The sequence below is a fragment of the Trachinotus anak genome, unplaced genomic scaffold (assembly GCF_046630095.1).
Source record: "Trachinotus anak isolate AG129_WGS33_773 ecotype Australia unplaced genomic scaffold, CSIRO_AGI_Tana_v1 ptg000007l, whole genome shotgun sequence".
Classification (NCBI taxonomy): Eukaryota; Metazoa; Chordata; class Actinopteri; order Carangiformes; family Carangidae; genus Trachinotus; species Trachinotus anak.
The window spans coordinates 5,748,405-5,774,056 of record NW_027273858.1 but is presented as its reverse complement, the minus strand read 5'-3'; the positions used below and the strand labels follow the sequence as shown (position 1 = coordinate 5,774,056).

Here is a 25,652-nt window from a genome sequence, read left to right as displayed (position 1 = left end):
AAGGTCAAACTTTCAGTATCACTACTTTGACAAAACCTAATTATTTATTATTTCACTGTGGAGATTAAAATCATGATTTGTAGCCTGAGTATACAATCTATTATTCAATCAATCAAAAGACAGCAGAGACAGAACTGAGTCTGTGGAGGATTTGTGAGAAGTTCAAGACATTTTGGCACTTCGTTCTTTATTTGTTCCATCTTTCTCTATTCTTTTTAAACCCAGTTTTTGTCTTGTCTTGGTTCCATTAAGCAGCATTCTCACTTCCTCAAAGTCTCGTAGGTTTGTGCTGTTAGGCGTTTTGTTTTGAATGAAAGTGGTTTTTCAAACGTATGAAACATCATTAGACTGACAGTAACTTACAGCTGCACATGTGAGCCTACTGCCCCCCAGTGGGGAAGAGGATGCAACACACAGGGCTGAGCAGAACAGAACAGAACAGAAGAGAGTAAAACAGAACAGCATATGACAGAACTGAATAGAATTAAAAATCAGTACAATACAGTAGAACAGAACAAAATAAAAAGAAACAGAACAGCTTACAGTTTCCACAGTAGTTAGGTGATTAATTTCATGTTTTCTGATGAGTTTTCTCCACACCTGTCGTTTGACATTAGACGTCTGAATATGCAGCATTATCTCCAAACAGCACCTGAACTCACGTCTCAGCCTCTCAGCCTCTCGGCCTCACAACTCTCCACAAATGATGAGTTGAGTGATTGTCAGCTGGTGGCGTTTTTCCTTAACAAGGAGGAGTTCAAACTCCTGTGAGACTGGGAAGGATGTTTGGATGATGCTTGACCTTTCTCAGAAACAACACAAGCAGCTTTTGAGTTTCATCAATCTTTATCTGAAAATCTATCTACCATAAAATTTGATTAAACGAAGCGGAGGACAAGTATTAAGAATGGAAATACCAAAGAAAAGTAGAAAGTTGGCTACATCAAAACCTCTATCCAAGGCTCTGGTGCTAACATATGAATAAAATAATACAAGAAACTTCCTCACATTCTGTCATTATTATGTCATATTATTTCTCTGATATTTGCATGAAAAATCTTCCCAAAGACACCGACACCACCAACAAGACCGGAAGGTCATGTTCAGTGACTGGAATTAGCTGAGGTGACACTGGGCAGACGGCTAACAGCCAGACATGGAGCGGCTAGACAACTGTGAAAACCATGGTGACGACCCCTGTCACTCCAAGCAGCCACGCCCCCAATTATACATAACTTAAAAACATTTAAAGAGTGAGTTATACAAAATAATAAACTATTATTAGTCATAAGTAGTTATATAATTAGTTATGTAAAAAGTAAAAAAAAGTGAAAAAATATATAAAAATTACCTGTAACATGTTTATTTCTGCTGTAAAAGTTAATTTCCTTTAGTAGCTCGGTACAAGTGGCCATTCAGGGTACTGCAATTTGGCACTTTAATTTGGCTTCACTTTTCAGACCCTCATATTGCTACTTGGAAACTGCTGGTTGGGATATGGATAAAGTTTGGCTCAGTTTTAGGTAAGGACAAATCAACAAAACGCTGTCTTCTTATTGGCTTAATAGCAACAACTTGTACTTAATGGGAAAATGCCATTCATACGTCTCAATATGTCAACATACACCTTAAACATAAAACACCCACACAGAATAATATAATTTTCTTTATTTGGCAAAAACTATCACATAAACTCTACAGAAAAAGGTTCACATACTTTTTTAAATCAAAGACTCTTAACTTGTCATGGGTTACTGGCATCTTTACATCCCAGGAATCTTCAGCGCTAATTCAACTCTGCAGGTCCTGTAACAGGAAGTACTGACTTTTCAGTATTTTTCTTCCATGTTTAGCAGAAACAGCTAAACATGGGCATCAGTCCAGACTTTATTTCGTTCAGCTGTAAGGGCAGTGCGACTCTCTTCTCCTCCCTGTGAACTCTTGCTTTTAGTTTATTATCTATTAGATAAGATTTTTCCACATATTACTACATTATTTAAAACCCTGTGACGGTTTTCACAAATGGTTTATAACACGAGAATTCTGGAAATGTTTGACAAAGAAATGTAAAAGTGTGTTAATAATACTGCAAGGAAAATGTCATTGTGCGTTAAAGTTGCAGGATATCTTTTGTCATTTTTGGCTGGCTTCAAAAAGACGAGCTTACTTATTACGTGTTGGCCGACATACACATTTTCTGTCTGATATGTTTTGATATGTGTAAAATAACATGAATACATTGAGATGTACGGCATATCACAGGCAAAATGAACAATCAAATCCTAAAATCGCAAACTTGAAATAAATGTTACCTACATTTTTTTCAAAGCTTCTTCTCATGTCCTTCAAGTAATCACTTGTGTCTGTATGAATATTGCTTTTTCCAAATATTTATCCACGGAGACCAGCTCCAGCTCTGGAGGAGTGCAAGCTAAAGAGACAGTTTCATATTGTTCCAACTACAGGGAGTGCACTTTGAGGTATAGGAACTATCATTTGTTTTCACATTGATACAGTCAAACATACTTGATGAGAATTATCCACTATAGTTTGTTAATGACTGATTATAAGTTCGTGGTAAATTGAGCTGAAGGAATGAATTTCTTTGCCTATCACTATACTTATTTTATTTGGTCAGCAGTCATCTCATTACTAAATAAAGGCAAAACTGTGTCTACTGTGTTTTGGTTGTGCGCACCTGCCACTAACAATAAAACAATAGCACTTTATTCACATGTTCATGATACATGCAAATGAATAACATTCTTCTGCTTCTTCTGATATGACACAAACACAGAATCAAACTGAGAGCCAGCAAGCCAAACACAGAAAGTACATGAGCCATGATATAAATGGTCTACTAGAAGAGGAGTGTCATGATTTTTTTATGGTATTTTGGACCCAAATGTGTAGTGATGAACTGTATGACATAATCATTTGGGAAGATGGAAAAACTCTGGAAAATAAGGACCAGGTTTGAAAAAATTAATTAACAGTTTAAGTCATAATAGAAACACTTCATAACTGATATCAAATTGTTGTGAAGAGTGTGTACATTTCCATATAATTGGCAAGCTCAGTAAAGCCTGTGAATGTTAGTGGCACATTTTGGTTTGAAGAAAGCTCTTTGGTTTGACAAAACAGAATATTCACATTAAACTACAAAGAGAAAACTATTACAGAAAAAATAATAAGTCATTATAACATGATCTGTGTCTCAACGTCACAACATACAGGAGATTCTCAACAGAAGTCACAGGTTCTTCAGCTCTGGTTCTTCTGGGCACTCCTCTTGTTGAAGCTGACCTCTGGGTCTTACGCCCAAAATCCATCAGCGACAGATGATTCACATCAAATTAGTACCCCTTCTATATTCTATGCAAATCCACAGCCCAGCAGTGGTGCAGTATACGTCAGCACAGATGGAGAAACAATATCATGACTGGCACATCATATGATGCTCTGCTCAGCTGCAGCAGCAGTGTGACTGGGACTTAACTCTGAGTTAGACTTTGACCTTCGGCAATGTCTGACAAACATGGAAGCCACCAGGACCAGAGAGCTGAACACGAAGGACGCCCCGCTGAGGAAGAAGGTTGCTGCGTAGTTGCCCGTCCTGTCTACTAACCAACCTGGAGACAGAGAGACAGGAAGGGTGAAGACCAGATTTAAGATGGGCGAAGACCAGATTCATTTTCTGGCTCCAAGATTCCAGGATTCAAAATGCCCCTTCCTTGTTGCAACAATTTTTTTAATCATCAATTAACCATTAAACAAAAAATGACATTTGGTGTTGACTGGACAAAACAAGACTTTTGAAGATGTCACCTTGTGCTCTAGAAAATGATACTATTTTCTGGCATTTTATAGGCAAAATGATTAATCGGCTAATCAAGAAAATAATTGGCAGATTTATTGATAAATAAAATGATTGTTAGCTGGAGCCCTAAATCACAACATTTTTATTCTTTTTGGTAAAGTTTGGAGTAAAGATGGCAGGGTACATTTGGTCAAGATTTTGAGAGATCTTATATTCTAATAAATTAAGAAACTGTTACCTCCTATTGGTGGGCTGACCAGGTAGGGGATGGCATGCAGGAAGTAGACCACACCCAGAGCGGAGGTGAGATGGCTGGAGCCCACAACGTCAGAGGTCACCACTGGAATGAGCGCTACATATGCTCCATCAAAGTACCCGTAGAGCACTGAAAGAGAGACTAGGAGGGGGAAGGTGTGAAGGAGGGGGATGAACATACAGCAGACGCCCTCCATGCCAATCGCCACCATGTAGCTCAACATGCGATACTTCTTCAGACACCTAGAGGGAACAAAATCTATCAGTCCTGGGCTTGATTAAATAGCTGCTATTTATCACACACACACAAAACACACATCCAGCCCTACTTCCTGTCTGTGATCCATCCAAAGGTGATGTTCCCCACAATGCCGCTGACTCCAAATATAGACACGAGGAAGGCAGCGTGCTGGTGCTGCACCCCCACACTGAGGGCGTAAGGGACCAGGTAAACCACTGGAGTGCTGCAGCCGTACGCCAAAAACAGGAAGGACACCGACAGAATCAAGAAGTTGGGCGTCAGAAGGAAGCTAAACTCCTCCCTGGACGCGAGGGAAAAACAGTGACCTCTGGACGAAGTTCTTGTGTTCACTAAAGGCTCTGGAGGAGGGCTAACAGTTTTATCTGAGTGGCAGGCATCTGTTGGTTTGGCTTCAGTGAGTCCTGAGTCTTCTCTCTTAGCATCCATGTCGGCTGGCTTGTTGCTCAAGTTCATGCGTTCCACCAGTTTCATGTCCTCAATCGTGCTGCCGTTTACTAATTTAGAATCTGGGCGTTTGACCTCACCTAGCATTGTCCCTGTTAGCTTGTTGCTAAATAAAATGCATTCGGCTATCTTCATATCTGTTGGCCTTGAAAGCAGTGCTATGTTCCCCTGACTTTGCCTGTCGTTTTCAAGCATAATGTTTTTGAGTGCTCCGTTGGCTATGAGCAGCCCTTGAATATCCTTTAAGTTGTTTTTTTCCAGCTGCTTTGGCACCACTTGGGTACAATCAGCAGCTACTTGTTCAGTGTCTTTATGGTCCAGCACAGTTTTCATGCAATCTTGCTCCAGGTTATTCACATTGCTCTCCAATATCCTGTAGATGGGAGAACACAACAGACGAAAATACATTGAAATCGTTCAACATTTTCAGAAATATGGTTCAGATCACTGATTAGCAAGTTATATGTCATTTGTTTAAGAGGTTATGTGCCAGGGGCAGTGACTTCCTGTAGTCTCAAGTTGTAGTTTGAGAATCTCTCACTGATCCACAACTGTGTACAAGTTAAACAAACATGATATATCATATAAATTACTAAGGTTAAGAGGTGCTCACTGTGTCGTTTTGAGCTCTAGAGAAAAGCGAGTTGTTTCCCTTCAGCAGTATTTATGTTACGCTAAGCTAACTGGTTGTTAGCTCCAGGTCCATATTGATTAGATAGATATACTGTAAATTGTGGTGTCAACATTTTTTTTTAATTCTGGGGAAGAAAGCAAATACATGTATTTCCTAAAATCTAAAATATTCCTGTAAATGGTTGAAATAATAAGAATTTGTCAAGCAACAAAGCAAAAACCATGCTTCTGTTTTAAGTATGTGTAGTTCTCATCTGTTTTATGCTGTTTTAGATGAATTATCTGTGGGTTTTGGACAGTTTGCAGCCTTTTGTGGATGAAAAGATTAATCTGTTAATCAAAATGAGAACTGATGAACAAATCAACAATGAGATAATCGTAAGTTGCAGTCCTGGAACATGTCTCCACAAAACATTACCTGATAGACTTCTCTAATTAGTCCTCTTCCCTGTAATTTTCATTGTCTTGGACCTGAAAACAAAGAAGCTAAGGGCTTACCTTTCACCCCCTCTTGGTTCAAGCGGCTTCATCAGAGCACCACACACACACAGGTTGGAAACAAATCCTCCCAGGATCAGCAGAGCCCCTCTCCAAGAGTAATGCTCGATTAGAAGCTGGACTGCAGGAGCCAGGATGAAGGTTCCAATGCCACTACCTGAAGATGAGGTGAAATTGGATTTGATGGGATGAAATGAGACAAGAGGAGTAGAGAAGAAGAGAGGGGAGAAGAACTTACAAGCAGACTAGAGAAAAGCATAGAAGAAAACAGTTAAAGACGCAAGAAGAAAAGAGAAAAAGGTCATGAAGGAGTAGAGGAGAGGAGATGGGAAAGTGAGGTATAAATGACAAGAAGAGAAAGCAACAGGTAAGTAAAAGGTGTCACTACCAGACAGGGCGATGCCATAGGCCAGAGCTTTCCTCTCATTGAAGTACCTCCCAACCATCGCTATGGCTGGTGTGTAGCTGAGAGCAAAGCCAAGACCTGTAGAGGACGGATAAAGCGGTTTGGAGTTTGGCAAAACCTGCCAAATGTTGCCAGATCTGAACAGAAGTTGTTTTGGTTGGTCAAAAGGACAGGACACCTAGATACATCCTGCTACATCTGCATTGAATTACATTCACTTGGTACATGCTGACTGAAAGGACAAAGATTCCCAAAGGATAATGGTACGTTCCATTTGAACTGGGAAGTCAGAATTTCAACTGGAATGTCCCTTCAAGTCAGATCTCCGATTCTGAAAGTCGGAAGAAACTCACCCACCCTGACCTCAAAATCCAAGATGGCTGCTTTGTACATCAGCAGAAGTGAAAGCTGTAATAATATACTGCAAATTAGTACTTCTGTCTTTTTTGTGTCTCATTAAATCAGTGGTTCACACAGTACTGTCACAACTTCCTTCTGTGGACATGTTACACACAACACTGCGGTGTTTATAAGTGCAAAATTGCAGCATAATGTATTGTTAATAAACTGGTATTGCTAACAAAGACAATGACAAGCAAGCAACTTGATTTTCTGGAACACAGTCAACCCATTGTGTGATGCCATTCCCAGCTCTGACTTTTAACTTCTGAGTTAAGTGGAAGACTTAGACTCCAGTATGAACAGGGCTGTAAAATTGTGACACTTAACGAGTCCTGTGGGGAAGTTTTAAAGAGGAATTCAACACAAAAAAACATGGTCAATACTCTGATTATGATGATTTCTACAATATAAGTGTTAGATAAGAAGTTTTCAAAGGTTAAACTGAAGTAAGACAACCTCTCCTTGGTGATGTAATAGTGAAGATTTTCAGGTGTTACATAAATGGGTAAAGAAATTACACTCCCGGGCCAAATGAAGGTGCTACTGAGAAAACCCAGCGCAGGTCCAGACCTGTGACACCACCACTGCCTTTTGTTGATTTTTAACTTGTGTAGGAGTTGGAGAAAAAATTAAGATCAACCATAAAATGGTAGGCACACCCTGTGGCCATAAAAATGAGCAGGGGCATCTGTCTGACGTGTTTAAATCATAAATCATAAAAGTTGAGACATACAATTATTCATTTTCATCATAGTTTCAACAGCGCTGAAAACATGTGAAGTATGATTCTCATTGGTCAAGGGACCATCTGATCCTTCTCTGTCCTCCATCCCCGTGTTGTTCTGGGATCAAGAGGATTGACATTATGTGTGTAGCATCATGGAGGACCAGTAGAGTGCACAACGACAGCTAGTGATTAAGTGGCAAGGTGTCATGGGAGGTGACGTGTTTGTGTACCTGTGAGGATGCCCAGGAAAATGTAGAGATATTCCAGACTGGAGGCGAAGGAGCTGAGGACCAGACCAGCAGCAGACAGCAGACCCCCCAGCATCACCGTAGCTCTGCAGGAGAAACGGCTCCCAAGGAAACCAGCCAGAGGAGCTGGAAACACATTTTGAGTGGATTAGTCTCATTTCACTGACTGATGGTTCAGCAGTTGCCGATATATTCACCCCCTGCAATTCATGCATATGCAGGTATAACAGAACTGGTTTCTAATATTACAGAATGGATCATTTTCCTGATCATTACGGCACTCAAGTTTTGATGAATCCATATGTTTTTTGTCCTGATGTCTTTATGGTTTGTCTGGTATTTCTTTTTCATATTTTGTGGCGTTGGGTTACACAGAAAAGTTAATCTCATAAGAATGAAAAGTCAAATGTAGTTTTAAGCATCTCTTATTTCATTCAAAACAAAGCCAAAATTTAGGACAAAAGAAATCAATCTAATCTTTTAATAAAGCTGTTCTCTCAAAATCCCATCCATACACATATTAGTTCATCCACATTTAATCAAAACAAAGATTTACAATATCCAATAACTTTCTTGGGCAGTCCTCTGCTCTATCAGTCTCTTAAATAAGAGTCAATTGTCTAAAATGACTCACACATTGACGTGTGTATTCAAGGGAGAGGGGTAAATATAGATAGCAATAGAGTAATAGAGACAGTTTAGTGCGCAGAGGGGGTTCATTTCTCTTTGTAGAGCAGTAATGAGATGATTTCTTGGACGGCATTTGAAAGAGTTTTTAGAGGCACCAGCATTAGAATAGAGTGTCACCAAGTTCAGTCAGCTGATCTAATACTATGATTCTCCAGGGGATGAACAGGTCAGGAAGGTAAAGAGGAGGTAAAGAAGAATCACATGAATCAATTGGTCGTCAGTCTGATGCAGCTCAGGGAGTCTTCACTCCACTAACAACCCTGCAATAACTCTGTATAAACTAGAATCAAAGTGGATTTGAGTTTGCTTTGCTTGAAACACGCACTTCTAAGTCATTCTACTCCTCCCTGATAAATGTCTGTCTCCTTCTCCCTCACAGGTGTCAGCCTCTATCATCCTCTTCCTCGGCTGTGCTGTGCTCTGTGTTAAGAAATCACCAAAAATGCACCAAACAAACGGGATTCCCTGAAAACAAGTATGTAAACATTGCTTGGCCAAATGGTCTAACTACTGATCAGCCTTCAAATACTGGTACAGATGGTTTTACCACATAGCATGGTGGTGCAGTCGATCAGGCTGTGGATCCAGGCGGTGGTGGAATAATCCTTCTCAAAGTGCAGCTGGAACTCCACAAAGAACATGGAAACACATCTGGATACAGAGACAGGGGGAGGTTAGATTAGTACATTTGAATGTAACAGACTGCAGAAGTAGTAGTTAGTTAGTAGTAGTTAATAGTTAGTTTGAGAGGAATAAGAAAAACATTCATGACAGTATCAATTTAAAGTTGACACTAGGTTTTGCAAGACTGTATGGCGTTTATGGATTTTCATTTATTACAGATTTAGGGAGCGTCTGTCAGCAGGTCAGGATGAACAAGTGTTTTATATCATAACGGTCAATATTTAAATCACCTTTTACTGTTATGTTATGATTTTGAGCCCTCCTGTGGTGCAATAATTATCAGATGATATAGGTCATATAGACCAGAGTTGGGTGAGGTGTTTATCAGTTTATGGCTGTCATTCAAACACAACAATCTGAGGGCTCTGCACCCTCCGACCCTTTGTTTATGACTCTCATTGACCATTATGCAACCCCACAGAGTACTCCTGGGTCTCATGGTGTTTGATCAGGTCAGAGCTGGGAACACACGATAGAAAAAAAAAAAGACCTCCATAAGACCAAAATTAATTCAACCATCTGTTTTCACCTTTATATGCAAACCTCTTGTCGCTTCTCTCTCTCTCTCTCTCTCTCTCTCTCACACACACACACACACACAAAACACAGAGATGCCAGGAACGTTAATTCTCCCTCTTAAGCAACTTAAAGTTTAATGGCAGCAAAGACCAACAACAAAGTGAAATTAGAAGCGGAATGGTCCAATAACAGGGGTGTGATGTGTTATCCAGTTTTACAAGTTTACAAGATTTTATTCCTTTATTCAATCAAGGATTATGTTAACTATTACAAAATATAGACTTATGGAGGTTTATTAGATTACATTCGATTTTAAATGGGAAAAGTCCAACAGCAGACAGATACTCCAGAAACTGTAGCACATTGTCTGAGATCCCGTCACTTCCAAATCATAGACAGTAAAATGAACCACTTAGGTCCACACACATCCCTGTGTGAAAAAAGTTTCTTCACTGATACAATTGAGACACTGAATTTATTGAATTTATTGAATAGCTTAATGCTGTTTTTATTAATGCTGGTGGAAAATAGCTAAGTATATTTACTCTGTACTGTACTGAAAATTTTGAGATATTTGTACTTTACATAAATATTTCAGTCTTTTGCAGCTTTATACTTCTACCTCACTACATTTCAGAGGGAAATGTTCTACTTTTTACTGCACTACATTTGTCACAGTTAGAGGTTTCTTTGTAGAGTAAGATTTGTGATTGCGTCAAAACGCGTGATGGTGTCAAATCTTAAATATATATATATATTTTATGTTCCACTGAAAACAAACTATGTGGTCATTAAACAAGTTGTGATTGAAGATTTTTTCAAATTTTCAATCATTAAAATGAGTAAAATAAGTTGTATTAAAAAATGTTAAAGACTTGCAGTTTCACTTAACTTTTCCTTCAGTGAGGAGCACTCAGATCTCAGAAACAGGAAATTCACACTGCCACCCAAAATCCCGCTGCCCTCTGTGGACTTGACCATAGGTCTTGACCCGTTTCTTAACAGTGGTGGGTGAGAATTTTGTCCCTGCACCACATGTGCACTTGCAGTTGATCCGAAAAAAGCATATTTCTACACTTTATCTAAACAGAATACATTTTTTAAACATGAAATTAATATTTGAAAGCTAGTGAGTGAACTGTTAATGTAAATCAGTTGTGGAGACAATGTGCGGACTGTGCAAACTTAGCAACATGGAAACATCTCAGCAGGACTTCAAAGTCTATGGAAAAAAGACAACGTGGCTGCTGACATAGGTTAGCAGCTTAAAACTGACTGGGGATGGAGTCCTGCCAAGTAATAACATAGAGGTCTTAATGACCAAAGCTGAGAACATGAGGCCGCGTTAAGAACAGCTACATGTCACAGCTGTATGCTGTAACAGTACTGCTAATCCAGAAGCTGAAAATCTCTTTGTGGAGAGCTAAACTCATGTTCAGCAGATTTTGATAAGAGGAAACTGGGACCAGAAAATGTCATTTATGTGCCTCATATGGTTCCAGATGAAAAGAAAAGAAATGTTTTTGCATTAAATATGATTAGACACATGATATCTCTCTGTCACATGGATGTACTGATATGCTACAGTAAAGAACTGATCAGTCAGTCATTTTTATCAAACACTTCACTGGCCTGATGGACTAGTGGTGTAAAATGCATGTTACGTAACCACGATGCCCTGGGTTTGAACCCATCCCTTGTTTTTTATGTCTGTCTTGACTTACTCACCTTTGTGATTCAGACAAAAAATGCTGTATGATATAAAATGAACCCAGTTTGCTTTTAGAGATTTATAACCCACTGGACTTAAAAACCTTCCAACTGAAGCCGGGGGGAGGGGAGCTTGTTGTGGTGACAATGAACACCTCAAACTCTGAAGACTTGTGAGGGTTAATTTGAGTTTTACACCATGAGAGTGAGAACAGTTTGGGGCGGCCATCCAAACACACACACACACACACACACACCTGGTCACAGCCCGGATGCAGATGGTGGCGAGGAAACAGCCAGCGACGATCATCCAACCCCAGCCGCCTTCCGGTGGGACGGTCACCCCTGACGTCCTTCTGCCCCCCTTGATCTTCTCCTCTTTGGTGACTGCCATCGCTCCAGCCAATCACAAGGCAGACTGGCATCAGTATTCCTTCCCTCTGACACAAGGGATGCTGGTGGCCACAACTGTACCCCTCAGTGTTCTCCTTTCGTCTCTAAGTGTGCAGCACGTTTTCATCAGACGGTCTTGCTCTGTGAAAAACACAAGACAGTTTAAGACAGTGAGTCTTAAAGATCCTGTTCCTTATTCCTCCTCCTCTTCCTCAGTCACTCAGAAAACACAGAAAGCACAGAAATTTAACCATGTGCATATCAGCATTATACACCTAATTTCCTGCCAATTCATCTACTAAGTACTTTTCTGTATACTGTGTAAAATTACAGTTTTATGTTTTTGTTGATTTTGTTGTTCAAACCTTATTGCCTCCTATTAAACACCCTCTAAATAAAAAAACATGAAGGAACCTTTGGTATCTTTGACTGTCGACAGCAGCTAAAATTTTGTCTGCACGTGTAAATCTACAAATATGCAAACGTTTTCAAATGCCTGCCATTATATCTGCACGTGATATGAACATATGAAACTAAGAGGCAGTGGCACCATTAGCAACAGTAAAACAAGTATGAACAAGTGTAAACACAGAAAGTTATGATTTAGTTATGTAGTTATATTTACATATATATAAGTTACATTTTTCAAAATAAAAATGAAGCCTGGTGAGGTAGGGTTAGGATGAAGTAGCTCAAAGCCAGCGCTTAAAGTGAAAGATTGTGATCTTAGTTAAAAAAAAAATAAAGTATACAGCCATGCTAGCAGCTCTACAAAGCTACACTTAGACACAATGGAGATTTTAGCACTAAATTCAAAGTACAGCTGAGGCTGAAGTTAATGTCGTTTTCAAAGGTATTTGGTCGTAAACCACTGGACAAACTGGAAATTTGACCTGATAATGGCGCTAGGTGAAAGTTTAAGGAGTTACCAAAGGAACATGAATGCCTGCACTAAATTTCATGTCAGTCCATGCGATAGACGTTGAGACATTTCAGTCTAGACTGAAGTGGTGGATCTTTCAACACTGTGCAGTAGTGGAGTACATGTAAGTACAATCTTGGCCGGTGCTGGTGAATGTAACCTACTATTGCAAATTAGTTGTGGATATGAGCACAATTTAAAGGAGAAGTTTGGTACGAACTCATAAATTCCTGTAAAATTTTGCAGTTTGCTGGCAAAGGGGCAACTCTAAATTTAGATTTCTTCTATTTAATTATGACATTAAATTTGCTTTAGTAGAGGAAATCATTAGAATAAGAAGTTGGTAGTTAGTATGAGCAGTAACAAAGTAGTTGAGTTGAGTTTTGCTTATATTCATCTAATTCGATTGAGACTTCATCAACAGAAAACCCAATAAAGAAGACATCACTTTGGCACCAAGATCTCAACAAATAAAACAACTCACACAAACAAATTCAGCCATTTTTGTGTTGTTTAGGCTCAGATCAGCGTGAACTGAAAACGCTGATGTATAGACATCTGGATTTTCTGACACATATTCAGATTTATCCTGCTTACTTTGGCTACACTTCTGCTGCGAGATAAAGAGAGGTAATTTACTGCAGGCGACAGTGTGAGCGCTCATATCTCTGCTTCTGCTTTTCTTCATTCGTGTCTGTGGCTGAAACAGCGGAGAGCAGCACTGGTCCTGCGTGAGCCTGATGAATATCATCAGGCTGAAAGCACGACTGGAAGAGAATAGATTTCTTTTAGGTTGGTGTGGGTGTGTTTAAATCCTTGTACTGCACAGACAGGCAGCCTACTGGCCTCAAACAATAGCCAGCTGAGCCACTAAACAATAGACAGTAATCACAGATGGCTTGTTTGACACCCTTCGACCCAACCTACTTATTTCCATCTCAAAAGCAGCTAAAATAGTTTTTTTTTTTTTTCACTGTCCTGATTTTGATGCCCAGCAATTACTACCATGGCCAGAAGCCACAGGCCTGTTGAGGAAAATGTTAGATCTCACAAAGTAACAGATATCTTTCACAAAGTAAACACATCTGAACTGTCTCTAACACATAACATCAGCAATATAAAAACCTGCATGTACTGCATACAATGTTATAGAGGCCTCCATCATGTGTGTATTCTGCATTCACAAAAGAAGCATTGTCTAAAACATTATAGCATGTAGTTTTCAGTGCTTTGGTTAAATCTTGCGGGTCAGAGCCACGTTTTTGAGTTAAGTTTGCTTAACTTCCAAACTTTGAGGCAAAGAAGGTCGGGGAAAATAAACCCACTGACGTTGTGCGTATTTTTTGAGAATTTTCTGGGTTCTAAAATGATCATTTTGTGGAGTCTCTTAATTTATCTATTAAAAGTTTCAGCTTTTGGGGAGGATTACAGTATTTTTTTTGCATGTATGTTGCCATAGTCAGCCCTCTTCTGTCTCATGGGACATAATGGGGGTTTTACCAGGTCTATGATGAGGTTCTATATGTTGCTGGAAAAGCCGTCAGTAGTTGGTGCGTCAGACTGGGATCTGGTTTCATTGCATGGCTTGCTCAGTTTCAGAAAGAGCTAAATCTCTGCTACAATTTCTTTGTGTTCCTCATCTTGCAGCACAGTGGTCAATTATGTTCTTATGGTTAATGGATGTTCTACTATGGCAAAAACAAGTGTGGTCATGTGGTCAAATACCAGAGTAGAGGTCAGAGTTAGGGGTCGGCTACATTTCCCCGGAGCTGTTAGGAGGTCAGTGTGTCTGTGGTTAAATTTCTCAGTAAAACGTAAGTTCCTGGTTGTTTGCATTTGATAATCACACCCTGGGACTAAAGCTCCACCCTCTTGGTTCATCACTGTTGTGTTGCAAAAACACTTGTTGCAAACCAGTTGCATTGATGCGGTGAAGTAGTGTGTTTCCATTTGAAAAGCTCGGGCCATCACACCAGCTGAGCTGTTTTTGGAATTTCAGCTGCTTGGTCTGATTTGGGCTGAAACAAGGAAACTCTTGAAGAATCTGGACAAACAAGCTACATGTGTGTGCATGTGTGGGAGTGTGTCGATAAGAAGGTTGTAACAGACAGAAACCTCACTTACAAGACAGCTGTCCACGAGGAAGTGAAACAACACAAGAAACACAAAGTTATTTAAGACATAAACGGAGAATAAAGTCATGTTTGTCTTGTTGAAACTGCTCTCGTGCACCCGTCCAAAGGTTCCCGTGCAGCCGCTTTTGCTTCGTCATCTGCTGTACTGAAAGGTTATCTCCACAAACAGGCTGTAAAGTTTGCATGTCTGTGTGTGTTGATTGACAGACTGTGTGCAACATCAACAGAGAAAATCCCTCCAGCTGCAAAGGTAACTGGCACTAAGCCATGAAAACATCCCAATTTACAAGTTCAAGCAACTGGTAACTCTACGGTGCAACTTTGAATCTTGGCACAATGAGAAACCTGACAGCAACATACGTACAGGGGACTCAGTAGTTTAACACTAGATGTAGCCTGCAGCTTGACTGCAGCGTAGGTGCTGACAAACACTGCTCCCAGATACAGTTACACTGAGCTGTAGTTTAACTCATTGATAAACATGTGATGTTCATACTGTTTAATTAAAGGGTAAAAGAAAAAGAAAAACACTCAACACACTTTTATTATATTACATTACTACTAATTTGTTCTTACTGTGTATTTACAAGAGTTGAAACTATTTTAAATTTAATTTAAAATTCTCAAATGCTACATTTAACTGATACACGCAATTACATTACACTTAAGTGTCAATGGTAAATCAATAAACGATAATAAATGTGCATTAATTCACACTGGGTTAAATAGATGTAAAGTTTGGTTTTTAAAAATGGCTTGAAATTGGTACCGTACATATTCACTGCATTTGCCATCTAAAAGTTAAAGACAATTATTTTGTCTCCAAAATGAAGCATTTACACGCACATTTACTTTTTCTATTTTGATGATTAATTTCGTAATTCTGCACATATTTCCACGTGTTTTACTACAGCATGGGGATGTTTTTTTTTGTTTGTTTTTTTTTTTATCAAAAAACAGCACCAACATACACATATGTTATCGAGAAATGGGAGGTTTTACCAGGAAGAAATTACCAGGAAAACAAAAACACAAATGAAGACAGAAGAGACGGAGAAAGGGAAACGGAGAGAGACTGAGAACAGCAGCATCAGTGCCAGAAAAACACGATTCAAAACACAAAAACAAGAAGAAAGGTGAGTGTGTGCTGACTTACATCAACCTCCAGCCGATGAATGGTCTGAGTGTTGGGCAAAAGCACAAACCAGCCATTTAGACAAAACGAGATCTGAACAAAGAGACTCTCCGGCTGCTCCTGCAAACACCCCGGAGGTGATCTGCAGCTCAGCCGAGCCTGCGAGCCGCGGATATGAGGGGGAGCAGGGGGAGGAGGAGGTGGGGAGGGTGGAGAAGCTCCTGGATATTTCCACTCAGACGCCAAGTGTGTCTCAATTGTGTCTCATTGCCATTATTTTTACTTTATGGTGTTTTTTTTTTATGGCTATAACAATCCCATACTACTGAGTTATAGAGCCTGCGCAGCCTGGTACAAGAGAGTGAGAGTTAATAAAAATATATCGTGAGTTTTAATTGTTTTATCTCCTGTGGTAAAGATAACTCATCTTCCTAGAAAGTTAATTTTTGACCTGTTATTTTTGAAAAGCCTAGTATGTCTGTTTTTTATAATACAGTGGTATGGAGCAGCAAAGCTGACAAAAAGTCAAAACTACAAGCTAAACAATAAATAAATAATACAGAAGAACTTCAAGAGTGTTAAAAGATGTAGCTAGAAGTTTGCTAAACTTTATACTTTAAGTTATCCTATATTTTAAATCATTAAGCTAGCTAATTAGCTGAAGCTAGCACGGCATAGCATAGATAACAAAGGCAGCTATCTATCTGAAGCTAGCATACTGTAAAGTTAGCTACTTTGCTAAAGCTAACATAAAGCTATTTACTTCGCTGAAGCTAAGCTAGCTGCCTAACCTTAAGCTAATGGCTACCTAGCTGAAGCTGATAAATCCCTTGAGCTTTTCTGTGGTGATGTTGGGTTAGCTCAGTCTGCCTGGCTTTATAGGATTATATTACCATAGGTTGCCATTCTTGACAAATTGGCTCCTATCCCCCTTAATCATTAACACAGCTTCACTTTAAACACATTCTTCATTGTTATGTAAACTTGTGTTGGTGCAACTTGTGAGACAGCAGTGGCATCTTTCCTCTTTTTATTCTTCTGTAGGATTTTAAATCTCCATCAAAAACCAAATATAATTTTTAATCCTTTTAATGAAATGACTGCCATTGCCCCTGCTATATTTGTCTGTCTTTGTCTAATCACTCTTTCTTTCTTTCCATATACAGGTAAGCAAAGAAATATCCAAAACACACATCTCATTCAGTTTTAGTTTAATTCATTTTTAGAAAAAAAAATCTCTTCACTTCAGTACATACACATTGCACAAGGCAGGGAGCCTTTTTTTCAAATTGTCTTTTTTTTTTTTCTTTCTTTTTAACCCTTTCTTTTTTCAAACCAGAGTTAAAAGCAGCAGCAGAACTGACGCCAACAACCAGCACTGGGCTTCCCAAAACTTTCACACCCAGATCCAGAATACAGAGGAGCTGAGGTGAACAACCGGCACTGAAATCCAGCAGACAGAAAACAGGCATCTGGGCTGTGGCCACCAAGAGCATTAAAAGTGAAGAGGAAATGAATTCAACATACCACATTCCTCCTTAAAAAAGACCTAATTCAGTTCTCAATCACCATTCAGAATATCTATGATTATTTAGGATGGTTATTTTGTGACGATAAATGTAAAAGGTGAGCTTACAATGACTGCTAACTGTAGGAAGTCACAAAAAACACATAGAAATGTATCTAGTTCTAATGAGGAAAATCCCATCAATCATATACCACAAGCAGGTTAACAGACTCCTACAAGTATTTGCTAACACTATTTTACACAGCTCTGGTAAAGTTGTTGGTAAAGGTTAAAAAGCTGCAGAGGAAAAGTGGTTTGTCTCGATGCGTCTTCTGTCTGCTTTGGGATTGTAAATGGGGTGCCGAGTCCTGTTTGGGAAACCTGGCCCTGAACAGTTGAAACAACTTTATCAACAGACAGATTGCTGGTGTAGAATATATCATATTAATATTATTTACAAAATCTCTGTACAATCAAATACACAAGGGTGAAAAGGTCTGTCCTGCCAGTCAAGCATTCCAGAAGACAGTTTAAAGGCTGGATGTTTTCACGCAACAGGATGTCCGACTAGATTAACAACCTCTGAGGAAATCCTGAAAGGTTTAGCTCAATGGGGTGAAAACTATTAGACAAGCAAAAGGTCATATAGCTTGGTATCTACCCTGAAGTAACACACTGTTAGAAGATAAGCTCCAGCCAATCTGAAGTACTTCCTTCACACACTGATGTAAACAAAGGTGAGACTTAAGTTTAAACAAATTCAGCCAGGGTTATTCATCCAACAAGATGCACAGTCTGGATCAGACGAGGATCCGTCATAACAGTACCATTCAAAAATAACTATGGGTATGTGACAATGACCTTACATTGCCACGGTGTCACAGCAGACGCTGAAAAAACACACTTGACACGCTCACTGTGGTGCATAATTCAGTCTACAACATCCTGTTGCGAGCATCCACCTTAAATAGTGTTAACATCTAAATCAGCAGGACAGAAATTTCTGGAGGAGAAACTCTCTCCGTCAAGATTCAAACAGGATTTCTCAGAGGGGAAAACAGGGTGGCATATATATATATATATATATATATATATATATATATATATATATATATATATATATATATATATATGCATACATTTTTAAACATTTACAAACAAGTCAAATCAACTGTGGTGGGTTCAGAGAAGAGGTGAGTCTGTTGAAAGGGACTAAGAGATTGATGGATGTGTTGCTGCATAGCCATTTGGTTAGGTTTTGCAATGGATGTCATAAAATTTGGCGTCCGGTGGACACTTTAAGCAAAAGCTCGATACAGTACAGAGAAATACACACTGATCTGAGTACAGATGGTCCCATTGGGAAATGAACCCCAGATAAAGCGTCACTGAGGTTCAAAGCCCAAATTCTAAAATCACGCTGTTATCAAAGCAGACAAACATCCACAGTGTTGACTCATGATAACAGGAAGAAAAAAAATCACTGCTTAAAAGCTGGTTTAAAGTTCTTGCTTCATACTGGTGACGAAGTTACAGAAAATGTTAGAAACACTTTAAATAGGTCAGAAAAATGTCAGCGACAGTACAAGATGTGATACTGCTTTCAATAAACATTAATACAGTTTTTGTGAAGGAATCAGATTCCAGACAGTGTTGTGAATTCAGGTTTTGGAGTCGAAGACACAGAAGCTGCAGCTGCACATTAGTACAATAGTAACTGGCTCGGAACAGTTTTAGATTAGCGGAGTATGAAAATGATGTTATAACTTGCAATTATACCATAACTAGGAATAATTAATGTAATCAACATTCTGCAGAGATTGTGAATCATCTTAAAATGTTAAAATCTTCATTTATCTATTTCCGATAAAACGATAAAAAGCACTGACACAAGAACTGAGCCAAATGCTGACCAGCAAAAATGTTGCAGTAAAATGTTAGAACCATAGGCTTCTGTTAACAAATGCTCAATCTTCTTTGGAGTTTACCTGTTTTGAGATAAAGTGTTCTGCAGGGAAGTGGTGTTGTGTTTAAAAAGCTACAACTCGCAGTGCGACTCGGATCACTTTCGTAAGTGCTGCAAATCACAACATGTCTGGAAACGTTCCTTGGCCTGATAGAGCACGATAGTTGGGGTTTACATTTCCGAGAACCGGTTCTTTTGTGCCAATCAAAACAATGACAAAGAAATTCAGTACAACCGTATTTTCAAATCACGTGAGAAAAACAAATGAACTCACATTATTACTTATTACTGGCAGGATAAAAAATATTTAAAGGACAGACCTTTTAAAAATGTTCCCAAACCAAACTACTGCTAAAAAAAAATGAAAGAAAGGTTGTAAAATTTAGTTCTCATTAGTAATGATCTGGGATATCTTAATACTCTTGTGTCTTACCAAAATCCCAAACTTTGGAACCAAAGCCTTTGCAGTTCTAGTGAAAGTTAATGTTGTTGTTTTTACTAAGACACATTTAGGACTAGCAGGTGAATTCAAACACTGACATTGAAACTGTAAATACATGTTAACTGCACTGAATCTTCTGGTACAGTACCATTTCAGAACACAAAACAAAACAAACGAGAATAAACCAAAAAAAAAAAGAAAGAAAGAAGGAAAGAGTGAAACCCGACCATAAAAACGTATCTTGCATGCAAAACATTACAAAAACGTTGAGGTAAAGTTCAGCAGGTAAGAAACTGAAATGAAATCACACAGAAGAAACTGAAGGGCACAAACACATGTAACCAAGATAACACACAGCGAAGGCAACAGACTGGGCTTTTCAGATTAAAAGAAAGGGTGGCACGAGATAACCGACACTCGTCTGATGTTAAAGCTGAGTGGCACCTGACAGGTCGAGGCCACTAATATCATCCAAACACGAGTTGGAACAAGGCAAATAAAGGGGGAAAAAAAAACAGACCAGAGAGCACATGAGAAGAACATCTGCAGCATCATCACAGCTGAAAACAAGCAGGATGGAAACATGGTGATTAAATGTTTTCAGAAGAAATGGTTTTCTTTCGCCACAGTTTAAGCCAACCATGACAATTTTTTTTTTTTACACTGATTTTTATATCAACTAAAGAGGATCCACTCTGTTAAATGTGATTATTCTGTTAAAAAGAACCTAATCTATTTTAATTCTGTTCAATCTATAATTTGCAAATCTCCAAATGTGCATATTCAATTTCACAGCAGAGCTTTTTAAATGTTAGTGGATTGTGAGTTGCTGTGGATAAAAAAAAAAAACAAAATTAAAAAAAAAAAAAACATCAGCTCGAACTAACAAGTACCTAAGAACAAAGTGGCTGTTTTGACAAATGAACTAAAAACAAAACAGACGTGCACAGACAACACAAACATGTTATTAGTCGGGGTCAAAGTGTAGTCGTAGACGGTGAAGCGGAGATAACCGCAATCGGCTGATTTTTGCCAATAACACGTTCAGAATACCTGCGCTGGGCACTTAATGCTCAGCCAGCTAACCAGGATTTCACCTTCATTATTATACTACAGGTGAGATTAATAAATCACCAGGTCCTGTCAAGAAAATCCCCAGTGCTGAGCTAACACACTAACACAGGCTCAGAAACACAGAAAACTGACTGACCCAAAAGTGTTGGTAGTGATGGTTTGGAGGTATTTAACAATAAATCGTCTAGAGAACAAAAACTGAGAGATGAAGGGGAATTTCACAAAGAATGATTCTAAAAAGGGAAAGAGAACAGTTTCTCTGCACAGAGAGTAAAGGCATGTAGACAGTGGTAATAAATTAAAAAGAAAAAAAAACCTGTGGACAGTGGAAACTGCACTGTCCAGCTTTATAGTTCAGCTGCTTTGACAATCAACAGAGATGAAAGGCTGTAAAGGTCCTGGATATTGGAAGGGGGGGGGGCTATACACTTGTGGTCCATGTGTCAGCTATAATCTAATTTCTATAAGTCACTGTTGGTGACTCAAAGCTCACTGATGATGAAGCCTCTTTACTGCCGTCATTGTCATGCATATAGCAAAACTCGCCTATAGTATAAGGTGTGCATGTCATCTACATAATTCCACATCAGGTAGTATTCCTCCAAAAAGACTCTCTCCACTCACACTTTCTTTACAGGCAATTCAAGCAAGAAAGAGGGTTTTTCATCCTAGAACCTCAGGTCATGGCTTCACTAAAAATCTGAAAGCTCCACACTGGCAGATGGACACTAGCATTTTCAAGTATTCAGTAAATACACAATTTAAACACTTAGGTCTCTGCTGAGGAGCATGTGCGAGTGTGGGTATGACTCAGATCAGGACAAACAGGTAGGTTCCTCACACAAGGCTGCCCTGACTTGTTGTCCTTAGACAGAGGCGTGCAAACTGAGCATAACGGACAAACATGAGGCTGTTTCCTTGCCAAAAGCCATTATAAAGTCTTGCTTGTACCACAACTTGGTTTGCATTAGTCAGGTTTAATTCTGATCAATTCTGCCAATAGTATTTGAAAATCAAGAAATCTGACCCTGGGCATGTGCTGTACTCTGGGTTTTATGGTTTGTTGAAATTAAGCATAAAGTATTGGAAATGATTCACCTGCCCGGCAGAACAAATCACCAACTGTAGTGCGTGATATCTGCACCATTAGACAGTACAAACAGTCTAATATACAGTAGTTCAACTGCTTCTGCTGCTAGAAACTTTGCATCAGTGTATCTTACATGAGGGGCAACTCTAGGCTAAAGCATCTTGGTCCCTACTGTCGCCCAGAGGGTGATACTATTCTTCTGAAACTGCATCAACAGCCAGGGGTGCTGAAGCTTTTTTTATGCCAGAATTCACATGGATCATTACCGTTGCATGAACTCAGCTTGAATGCCTCATTACATCACAATGCAACACTCAAACAAGGCAGCAGGGTGGCAGAGAAGGTAGAGGGTGGGGAATCAGGCCCCCGCCTTGCTGAACTAGAAACTAACAGATGGGGGAGGGACAAGAGAAACAGAAAAGATGATTCCCAACAGAGATAAAAAACAAAACAAAACAAAGTATTACATAAATCATAAACACAGGTTGCTGAGCCAGACTGGGTCCTGACCTGTAGTTGTCGTGATGCCAGTCAACAGAAATCAAAAATGCAGACACAGCTGTAGCGCTATCGCTTGGAAGACAATGTCTTGGTCCCGTTGTCTAACAATAAACTCAGCAGGTTAGGAGCAGTATGCATGCGTGGCAATACGGTGTTGTTAATGTTGTTTGCATGTAGGTAGATGGAGGAGAGACAGACAAAAAGCAAAAGGCCATGTGCAGTGGAGCAACAGAAAGAATTAAAGACTGTTCTGCTTCCCATCTGAGCTGGAGGAGGCAGGTGTTGTACGAATCTCAACAGGATTTGGCTTCAGTGCACTCCTCAGAAGACTGTAGCGTGCTGGGCAACTTTTTGTGCAAAAAAAAAATAAAAAAACAAAAAAAAACAAAAGACAGGCAACAGTAAAATGCCTCCCAACCCTTAGCTACTGCCACAACTGCTGCACAGCTGCAGTTTGGAGCTGGGTGACCACTACCTGCAGCCCTGATGGTTTTACAGCATCATAACATAAAGTGTTCAGGTACAGCTGTCTGTCTGGATTCTCACTAAAGGAGGCAGGAGGCGTTGCTGGTCAACAGATGTTTCTGTGGTGTTGGAAAAGGACTTTCTGCAAGTCCCCGGTGGTAAAAATGCCCAATTACTCATTCAAGAGTAACTTCATTCCTGTGCAGACTGTGTATCTTAAAGAGCTGTTGCACAAATAGTCACCCGGGGCACCACAGCCTCCAGGATGTAATGCTACAGTAGCTATTCACACAAACACACACACACAGTAACAAAAAACACTAAAATACTCTGTCTCTGTGCTTCCTGACACAAGACTGATGACAAGACCCAACAGAGCTGATTACAGGAAACCATAAATTAAAGATAACAATATTAAAACCTCTATGATAGGGGGACTCTGTTTGGGAAATTTAGGAGAAGGATATTAGAGGTTATCATTATTTACAAGTGTTAAATTATTAAAATGGCTTTTCTCAGTTTCTGTGTCTCTCTCTTAGTGTTCCTTTCGAGGCCTCTGTGAACGGGACCTTTCAGCAGCGTCAAAAGTTGATGACGTCACAGCATCGAGAGGTGATGACATTGCAGCGTCCAGGGAAAGATGACATCAACTTGTCAACTCGTTGATGATGTCACACAATTTCCTTCACGGGTCCTCTGTTGTCTTGAGCAGCTCCATCAGCGCCCCCACAGCTCCAAAATAACCCTGGAGCAGAGAAACACACCAGTACACTTTTTAAACACACACACACACACTTAATGGCATTGAAGCGAGGTGGGGATGCGTTCACAACAGCCCAACAGTGCTGGAGGTTTCTGAAGGTGAATATTAAAGTTTTTTTCAGTTGCTACCTGGAATTACATTTGATCTGTATATTTGTCAAGTGCTCACCTCATGTTCCAGGAAGAGGGCTCTTAGTTGTCCTTTGGACCAGAAGTCCATGGCATAGGCCAGCAGTTTTGTGGACACTGTGTTGATTCGAAGGAAGTTCCCCACGAACACCACACGCTCGATTTTCTGATGAGAAAAGAGAGGTGGAAAAAGTCTGAGAAACAAAGTCCCATTTTGGGTGGGAAAACCACGTCAGAAGCAATAACAATATCATACATCCACATCTGAAAATATGAACCACGGAGCCTCAGTGGGGTTGGGGGTTAAGCTGCCGATCATGAACCACAGCATCTTCCCTCATTTCTCTCAACTCTCAGTTATCCACTCTAATAAAGGCATAAAATGAACCAACTATAATTATATCAGAAATGAAGGAAAATGCAGAGGGCTGCAACTAACAACCATTTTCATTATCTATTGACCTTTCAATTATTTACTCGATTAATCAATTACTTGTATGGATTAGAAAATGTCAGTAAAAACTGAAAAATATTGTTGCAATTTCTCAAAGCCTGAGGTAACATCCTCAGATGTTTCATTTTTTCCAACTAACAAAACCTGAAGATCCCTCATTGACTCACATTTTCAGATGGTGAAACATGGGAATATTTGGGATTTTTGGCTGAAAAATGACTTGTGTTTCAACTCTAATGTTGACGGGTCTCTTCATAAAATCTGCAAGAAACATTAGAAACTGTCCTTAAAAAGACAAAAAGTAAAAGTAATTAAAAAAAGTAAATCAAATTCGAAATGACAAAGAAACTGAGGTCAAGAACAATGTCATTAATTCATTTTTTATGTGAAACAGATGAGAAACTGTGGGCAGAATGCAACACCTCACCACACCACACGGTGGTGCTATAGAGCTGAAAAACTGGTTACCAGTAAGTGTCTCGCCCCACCGAGGTTAAGACCCAAAGGTCGTTAGTACTGATCATCTGCAGCACAGACAAACCAGCTTCCAACCTCATGCTGATTCGATTTGGATTTGTACCAAAAACTCAAACTGCTAAATGCTTCTGAAACTTGTTAATTTTATCTTATGCGTCACAGAAATAAATCATTTATTTAAATATATTTCAGGCAAATGAGCTGACAGCATGCAGCAGTGCACTTGTATAAATTAAGCAGATGTGCAGGAAAAGAAAGTGGGAGCTTTAGACGTTGACTGTGTGAAAAAAAAAAAAAAACAACAATCGTATTAGCAGAGTAATCTCTGCATGTTTGAGAGAGGATTATGTTACGCTAATGTTTGGCAAAAGTCCCGCAAAATTTCAAGAATCAGCCACAGTGGTTTGTGGAGTTTGGGGAATAATAAGCAGATAAACCACTGTCTTCAGTTTTAGAAAATAGTTTAAAATAAAATAAATGTATCTAGAAGATGACTGACTTAATAGAAGCTTCCTGTCCACAGCCAGAGGAAAACATTTATTAATTAACTTCTCAGTGACACCTAATTATTAGTTCAAAGGTTTAATATATGTCAATTTCATTACCAAAGAGCAGGTGTGTTGTCTTCAAGATTTTAAGAGGATAACCTTAGTGTCTACATTTTAACACTGAAACAATTAAACAGCATCACTTTCTTACAATTCATATTTTAGATCATTTCAAATCAATACCAGATGTATTGGTTAACTACTTCCATACAGAACAAAATATCAGTATCAGTCCTGCGGTTGGTGGATGTGTGTGTGTGTGTGTGTGTGTGTGTCCTCGCTGCACCTCTGTGTGCAGTGATAGCCCTGTACAATGCTGCTTGATCGCCATGCCACAAGGCAACACTGTAAAGA

The 25,652-nt window shown here is 39.3% G+C and overlaps 2 protein-coding genes across 4 annotated transcripts in view; both read right to left on the bottom strand.

Moving 5' to 3' along the window:
* Window positions 1–1,653: 1,653 nt before the first annotated feature.
* LOC139622633 (monocarboxylate transporter 12-B-like) lies at window positions 1,654–16,927 on the bottom strand. 2 transcript variants are annotated; one of them, XM_071480061.1, is made up of 9 exons: window positions 15,905–16,927; window positions 11,556–11,832; window positions 8,933–9,036; window positions 7,678–7,821; window positions 6,301–6,396; window positions 5,913–6,069; window positions 4,405–5,154; window positions 4,059–4,318; window positions 1,654–3,632 (listed from the first exon to the last, which is right to left on the bottom strand). In XM_071480061.1, the coding sequence occupies exons 2-9, from the start codon at window positions 11,690–11,692 to the stop codon at window positions 3,451–3,453; spliced, it is 1,830 nt and encodes a 609-aa protein (XP_071336162.1). In that variant the 5' UTR covers window positions 11,693–11,832; window positions 15,905–16,927; the 3' UTR covers window positions 1,654–3,450. The 2 variants fall into 2 exon arrangements, with proteins under 2 accessions (XP_071336162.1, XP_071336163.1); XM_071480062.1 differs by lacking the exon at window positions 6,301–6,396.
* A 150-nt stretch (window positions 16,928–17,077) lies between these two features.
* The window catches only part of pank1a (pantothenate kinase 1a), a 28,409-nt gene continuing 19,834 nt past the window's right edge, over window positions 17,078–25,652 (bottom strand). For both annotated transcript variants that reach the window (XM_071480063.1, XM_071480064.1), the window contains exons 7-8: window positions 23,860–23,985; window positions 17,078–23,673 (exon numbers count right to left, since the gene is read on the bottom strand). In XM_071480063.1, coding sequence (XP_071336164.1) covers window positions 23,614–23,673; window positions 23,860–23,985 — 186 coding nt within the window. In that variant the 3' untranslated portion in view covers window positions 17,078–23,613. The remainder of the gene's footprint in view (window positions 23,674–23,859; window positions 23,986–25,652) is intronic.

Excerpts from the sequence above, each read along its gene's own strand:
- LOC139622633 (XM_071480061.1), bottom strand. The coding sequence starts at position 11,692 with ATGGCAGTCACCAAAGAGGAGAAGATCAAGGGGGGCAGAAGGACGTCA. Across the intron at positions 6,397-7,677 it reads TTTCCTGGGCATCCTCACAG|GTCTTGGCTTTGCTCTCAGC; the intron begins GTACACAAACAC and ends CGTCCTCTACAG. Across the intron at positions 3,633-4,058 it reads GGTCAGCCCACCAATAGGAG|GTTGGTTAGTAGACAGGACG; the intron begins GTAACAGTTTCT and ends CTCTGTCTCCAG.